This window comes from Salmo salar, chromosome ssa15, assembly GCF_905237065.1.
Source record: "Salmo salar chromosome ssa15, Ssal_v3.1, whole genome shotgun sequence".
NCBI lineage: Eukaryota > Metazoa > Chordata > Actinopteri > Salmoniformes > Salmonidae > Salmo > Salmo salar.
In genome coordinates this window covers 88,812,875-88,819,327 of record NC_059456.1, presented here as the reverse complement: position 1 = coordinate 88,819,327, position 6,453 = coordinate 88,812,875, and the positions used below count along the sequence as shown (strand labels likewise).

The following is a 6,453-nucleotide window of genomic DNA, read 5'->3' as shown; positions in this document are numbered from 1 at the left end:
CCTCCCTTCCCTCCCTTTAGGTTTGGGGTTGGTTTTGTGGGGTTTTTTGTTTTGGAGGTGCACCTTTGGGGGTGGGGGGGGGTACTGTCACGTCCTGACCAGTAAAGGGGTCATTTGTCATTGTAGTATGGTCAGGGCGTGGCAGGGGGTGTTTGTTTTGTGTGTTTTGTTTTTTTTGGTTCTAAGGGATTTTGGTTCTAGTTTTCTATTTCTATGTTTCTTTTTCCATGTTTGGCCGAGTATGGTTTCCAATCAGAGGCAGGTGTTTTTCGTTGTCTCTGATTGGAAGCCATACTTAGGCAGCCTGTTTTTCCTGTGTTTTTGTGGGTGGTTGTTTTCTGTATAGCCGTGTGCCTTATGGAACTGTTTTGTCGTCTGTTTATTTTGTTTTGAGTGTTCTCTCTAAAATAAAGAAGAAAGATGAGCACTATACCCGCTGCATTTTGGTCACCGTTCATCGACGCCTGTGACAATATCCTGCAAAATGAAGCACTGCAACCAAAACTACATATAGCATTATCAAAATCAAATGTTTGCACGAAATGGCACACACTTCATTCATATTACCAGATTTTTGTCTAACCAACTACACACTGTTGGGCATAATGAAAAGCACTCTCATCTTTAGTATGCTTTGCCATAATACTAAAATAGTTCAAATTGTAGAAAATTCTTCAGATGCACAGAAATATTTGCAGATACACACACATGCTGTTGAAACATTTTATTTTTTATTTTTCACCAAACAAGTCAGTGCAACATATGCACAGCAGATATATTTACATTGGACTGAACAAAAATATGCTCACAGAAAAACAGTAAACTGAAAAAGAAAATTGCAGAAAAAATGTGCAGAAAAAAATATTGAATAAAAAAAGGGTCAAGAAAAAGAATTAGGCAGCATATTGCTGCACAGCTGGGTCTGGCCACAACGCCTCGTCCACATCACAGGTAATATCTTCCCTTGACAGACATCGAGGGAAGAAGCGCCTTGAGTGCCTTATCCATCCCTGAATCGCACCCACATCAATCTCATCACATGCCTCTTCCATAGCCTGCACAAGAGGCATGCGCACAAAGGTCTGCCGGTCGTATACCTTCCACCGCCATGCCGAAAAGAACTCTTCTATGCGGTTCAGAAATGGTGAGTATGGTGGGAGGTATTGCACGAGAAATGGTGGGTGGTCAGCAAACCAGTTTTGGACTGGGGCTGCACGATGAAAGCTCACGTCCCATACTACAACGTACCGGGTTCTTTGATGGTCTGCATCATTCATACGCTCTGGTGGTATGAGAATGTTGTGGAGTCTGTCCAGAAATGTGAGAATATGGGCTGTGTTGTATGGTCCAAGGTTGGCATGACGGTGGAGGACACCATGCGTATTGGAGATGGCAGTGCACATTGTGATGTTCCCACCACGTTGGCCAGGAACATCTATAATGGCTCTGTGGCCAATGACGTTTCTCCCCCTTCTTCTGGTCTTTGCTAGGTTGAACCCAGCCTCATCTATAAAGATGAACTCATGTGGGATTGCATGAGCATCCATTTCCAGTACTCCCAGAAAACAAAGAACAAAAGCAGTCAATATGGTGTTATCCAGTACACTGGGAAACAATGTTGCGTGTAGTGTACTGCAGTCAATATTGTACTTACATCCACATATGCTCGTCTGACCTCTTTGTTTCTTTGAGAGTTTCTCTCAAACGGCACCTTATAAAGTTGTTTCATTCTGATTTGGTTTCGCTTGAGAATGCGAGCCAATGTGGACAGACTGACTCGTTGAATGTTGTTGAATATGGTGTTGTCTTGGATGATGTGGCTTTGAATTTCTCGTAATCTGATTTCATTATTTTCCAAAACCAAGTTTACAATGGCAGCTTCCTGTACCCCGGTGAACATTTGGCCCCTTCCTCCACCATGATTGCGTCTCTCAGTCCTTTAGAAAAATAAAACAAAAAAAATATAGGGCTTGGACAATGCAGCCTAAAGATATTTCCCCCACAGTAGAGTAAATTCTACAGGGAATTTGTGCAGTTAGTGTATGACCTCAGCTATTCATGAAGTAAACAGGTGTCACCCAACTAATACACTATGACATGGGGTGTACTACATAGTGTGAAAGACATTTTGGTTACATACCTGTACTCCAGTCTAAATGTCCGGATGACACAGGCGACAGTAAAACGGCTCAAGTTGGGCTGCACTCTCTGTCCAGCCTCTCGCATTGTCAGCCCATGGTTGATGACATGATCAACTAAGGTTGCTCTGATTTCATTTGAAAGTTGTTGTCTTCTTTGGCCATGAACTCCTCTACCAGCTCTACCCCTACCTCTCAACCTTCCTCCCCCTCTCATTCTCACCCTCCCTCTTCCTCTGCCTCTCTCTGCAACGGCTTCCATTGTTATTGTAAAACAAAGGTGCTCACCTGTGGTCTTTTCATAGTGCTTACTTCCTGATTGAAGTGGTAACAATTAACCATTGAGGTGTTTGGCCAGGTGGCACATGTATTGGCCAATTAGCTCATGTAGTGTCATTTTGAATGGCAGTGTTTTGAAATGGCAAACATGTGACTTTATGTCAGATTGTTGTGTCTTATGCAGAGAACCGTGTGCAGTGCATTTAAAAAGTGCCATTTTGAATTGCAAAATGTGTGTAAAGCAGAAAATGTGTTTAGACTTTTGGAGACTTGAGAAGAGGTTTTGCTCTCTGTGTGTCAGTTTAAATAATTGTGCTGTGCATGTCATTTTAGTGTGTTAGCAATTGGAAAAAACTGTAAGAACAATAGAGAAAAATACTAGAAAAAAACACTAAAAAAAGTACAAACCTGCAATGTTTTATCGGAGCTCGACTTGTTAAGAAAATGTTTAATCCTGAACTTATTTAGGCTTGTCATAACAAAGGGGTTGAATACTTATTGACTCAAGTCATTTCAGCTTTTCATTTTGAATTAATGTGCAAACATTTCTAAAAACATAATTCCACTTTGACTTTATGGGGTATTGTGTGTAGGCCAGTGACCCAAATAATATCAACATGTAATCCATTTTTAATTCAGGCTGTAACACAACAACATTTGGAAAAAGTCAAAGGGTGTGAATACTTTCTAAAGGCACTGTACATTATACAAAACAAAGGTAAGATACACCACTTATAGAAGTGGTATGTTTAGTGCCATAGACTAAGAGGACCCAGTGGATCACTGCAGGTGTGTGTGTGTGTGTGTGTGTGTGTGTGAGCTCCTCTCTCTCCCCCAGGATCTGAGAGGCCAGACAATCCTCATTATGCAGACTCACATGCTGTTTGATGTGGGCTTGTAGGCCGAGCAGCATGGCAGAAATACCTTTACCCTCTTAAAACGAGTCCCCAGTGGGACTCAACCGCTGTCATTTACCATCAGCTCCATTCTCTGTAATCCCATATAGCTCTGACCGCAGCCTGCCACCAGCGCTCCCCTGGGACCCCGCACTCCGCCCAATGCTTCCCTGGGACCCCGCACTCCGCCCAATGCTCCCCTGGTACCCTGTGCTCCACCCAGCGCACCCCTGTGACCCCGCACTCCACCCAATGCTTCCCTGGGACCCCGCACTCCACCCAATGCTCCCCTGGTACCCTGTGCTCCACCCAGCGCTCCCCTGGGACCCCGCACTCCGCCCAGTGCTAATCCGTCCCTGACTAGAAGAAGCAGTCCATGGATAGGTGAGGTATCCATCTACCATTACTTGAAGAGGAGGCACTATTTCACACACACACACACGCGCGCCCACACACACACACACACACACACACACACACACACACACACACACACACACACACACACACACACACACACACACACACACACACACCACAGACAGTAGGTGCCATTTTGCGTCCACCAGGAAGTAGTACAAGCCCAGAGGGAGATATTCAGTCTGATCACAGTAGCATACAGCTGCTCTATTGAGATCATACGTCTTTGTTTGTATTACAGTAGAGCCCAGATGGTGTTATTTCATTTGTGGGTCATGACAGAATGCATGCACAGTGTTCACAGCTTCAGTCACCCGCACACAAACATAAGCTAAGTACCATGGCCATCGGTCACCAAGGATTTCTAAGGTACAACATTTGTTTAGTCACCCTTTTATAAAAGATATGATTTGGTTCTTACAACAATTGTCTGCTTCATATCCTTCTCTCTGGTTGCATGGTCCTGTATTTGTGGCTCTGTGACAGCTCTCAGATTGTCCTCTAACTTTGTTGACTATCTTTATGGCCCCCAGAATAACTGTTACAACAGAACACATTACAGAGACGGATTACAGAGAAGCTACACAGCATCTGGAAGTGAACAATTTCAAGCAATGACCTCTGATGGTCTTTAGTGCGGTAAAACGTATCGACTTCTGTACTTTTAATCGATCAAAGTTTATAAAAAAGAAAAGAAACTGAGCCGCAGCAGTTATGCCGTAGTGGCTTCATCATACCCAGGGTCTGAAATGGAGCTGACAAAATACAAGAAATTAAAGCTGCGGTCGCAAAGATCCATCAAAATGGATCCTCTGCTCCTCGCGCCATACTATAATGTACTCGCCATAATTCAACATGAAAAGATGGGGAGTACTCTGACACACAACTATGAATATATTAGGAGGTGAAGACGGGGTAGAGGCTTTGTCCCCTTTCATTTTTATGAGGCTACGACACATACTACATTCTTAGAAAAAAAGAGGCGGAATCTAGAACCTAAAAGGGTTCTTTGGCTGTCCCCATAGGAGAACCCTTTGAAGAACCCTTTTTGGTTCCAGGTAGAACCCTTTTGGGTTCTATGTAAAACCCTTTCCACAGAGGACTACATGGAACCCAAAAGGGTTCTAACTGGAACCAAAAGGGTTATCCTATAGGGACAGCCGAAGAACCCTTTTGGAACCCTGCAGTCAGCCAGCAGATGAAAGTTGTTTTATGTATTCATGTCCAGAAATGTTGTCTGGGGTTATGGTTCTCTGGGTAAATAATAGGTAGATATACAACTCCCGGTGGGGGGTGGATGCTATTGTGGGACCTGGAACACATCAAATAACTTAGGAGAAAAATAAAACTAGAAACCGATTGTAAATCTCAATAGGTCTTAGTAAGAGAAGCACTGTGCTCTAAATTAGGTTTGTCAATCCCTATATTACAATCACTTAGTCACAGAAAGCCTGGCTGTTGTGATGTAAATAACATAAAAGAGATCAATGGTTTGACACGTCTTGTGGTTTAGCTCCTCTCAGCAGGACATCACTCAACATCTTTTGCTCAAACTTCAGGTTTCCAACATTTACTATATAGTAGGAGCACAAATCACATACTTGCATAAGGACAAATGACAAAACCATAAAACAAAGCCATTATTGTAATATGAAATATAAACAATGGAAATGGTAAAAATAAAAATATGTGACCAACATACTGTCTATTAGGAACTGTGTCTGTGTGTGTGCTTGTCTGTGTGTGTGCGTGTCCGTGTGTGTGTGTGTGTGTGTGTGTGTGTGTGTGTGTGTGTGTGTGTGTGTGTGTGTGTGTGTGTGTGTGTGTGTGTGTGTGTGTGTGTGTGTGTGTGTGTGTGTGTGTGTGTGCAGTGCACACATACACATGTCTGTCTGTCAGAGCGACCTGGGTTGCAGACTGTCCCGTCTCACATATTATTAGAAATGTCCATTAACCTGCTGGTGGCAGGATGTGTAATCAGCACCTCGGCAGTGTGAGCAGACAGGCCATTACCCAATACCTACACCATGTCCAGAGCAGATCTGTGTGTGTGTGTGTGTGTGTGTGTGTGTGTGTGTGTGTGTGTGTGTGTGTGTGTGTGTGTGTGTGTGTGTGTGTGTGTGTGTGTGTGTGTGTGTGTGTGTGTCTGTGTGTGTGTGTCTGTGTGTGCGCCCTGGGTTCTCTCATCATTACAGCAGGAGACAGCCACCAGGATCAGGAAAGGAAAAATCGCACCAACACCATTACCACAGCTCCCATCCTACCTTCCAGTGAGTGGATCGGCTTGGGGCTTGGTGGATGGATGATGATATCTGTTTTTCATTTTGTGCAAGGTTGAACCACAATATCACACTCAATCAACGGTATTTAAACTTAAGCCTCCTGGAGAATGAATAATTTTGCATTTAAAGTGAAATAATACAATAATGTGAAGCCTTAGAAATGATCAGTGGATGGATGAATCGACTTAAAGTGATGTAATTTTTCACTGTATGTATGGGGCCTCTGGGTATCAGTCTTTGATGGATGAAAAGCTGGACCAGGTCTGTGGAGATCCTGAGTGAGAGAACAAAGAAGGGGAGTGAGGGATGGCGGGATGGGTGGAGGGATTGTGGAGAGAGTGGGCTTTGTTAATGATGAGGTCATATGTACTTGGTGGAGATCAGCTGTGATTAAGGCTCTGATATGATGAGGGATGTTAGACTGAGCAGCTAGCCTTA

At 43.6% G+C, this 6,453-nt stretch overlaps 1 protein-coding gene across 1 annotated transcript; it reads right to left on the bottom strand.

The window, feature by feature from the left end:
• Window positions 1-537: 537 nt before the first annotated feature.
• LOC123727142 (uncharacterized) lies at window positions 538-1,914 on the bottom strand. Its single transcript, XM_045695252.1, has 2 exons — window positions 1,655-1,914; window positions 538-1,559 (listed from the first exon to the last, which is right to left on the bottom strand). The coding sequence occupies exons 1-2, from the start codon at window positions 1,898-1,900 to the stop codon at window positions 894-896; spliced, it is 912 nt and encodes a 303-aa protein (XP_045551208.1). The 5' UTR covers window positions 1,901-1,914; the 3' UTR covers window positions 538-893.
• Between the last annotated feature and the right edge of the window lie 4,539 nt (window positions 1,915-6,453).

Bases quoted from the DNA above. Each gene is read 5' to 3' on its own strand.
- LOC123727142 (XM_045695252.1), bottom strand. From the start codon at position 1,900: ATGTTCACCGGGGTACAGGAAGCTGCCATTGTAAACTTGGTTTTGGAA. The intron at 1,560-1,654 runs GTAAGTACAATA...CTTTGTTTTCTG, and splicing joins TCAGACGAGCATATGTGGAT to GGAGTACTGGAAATGGATGC.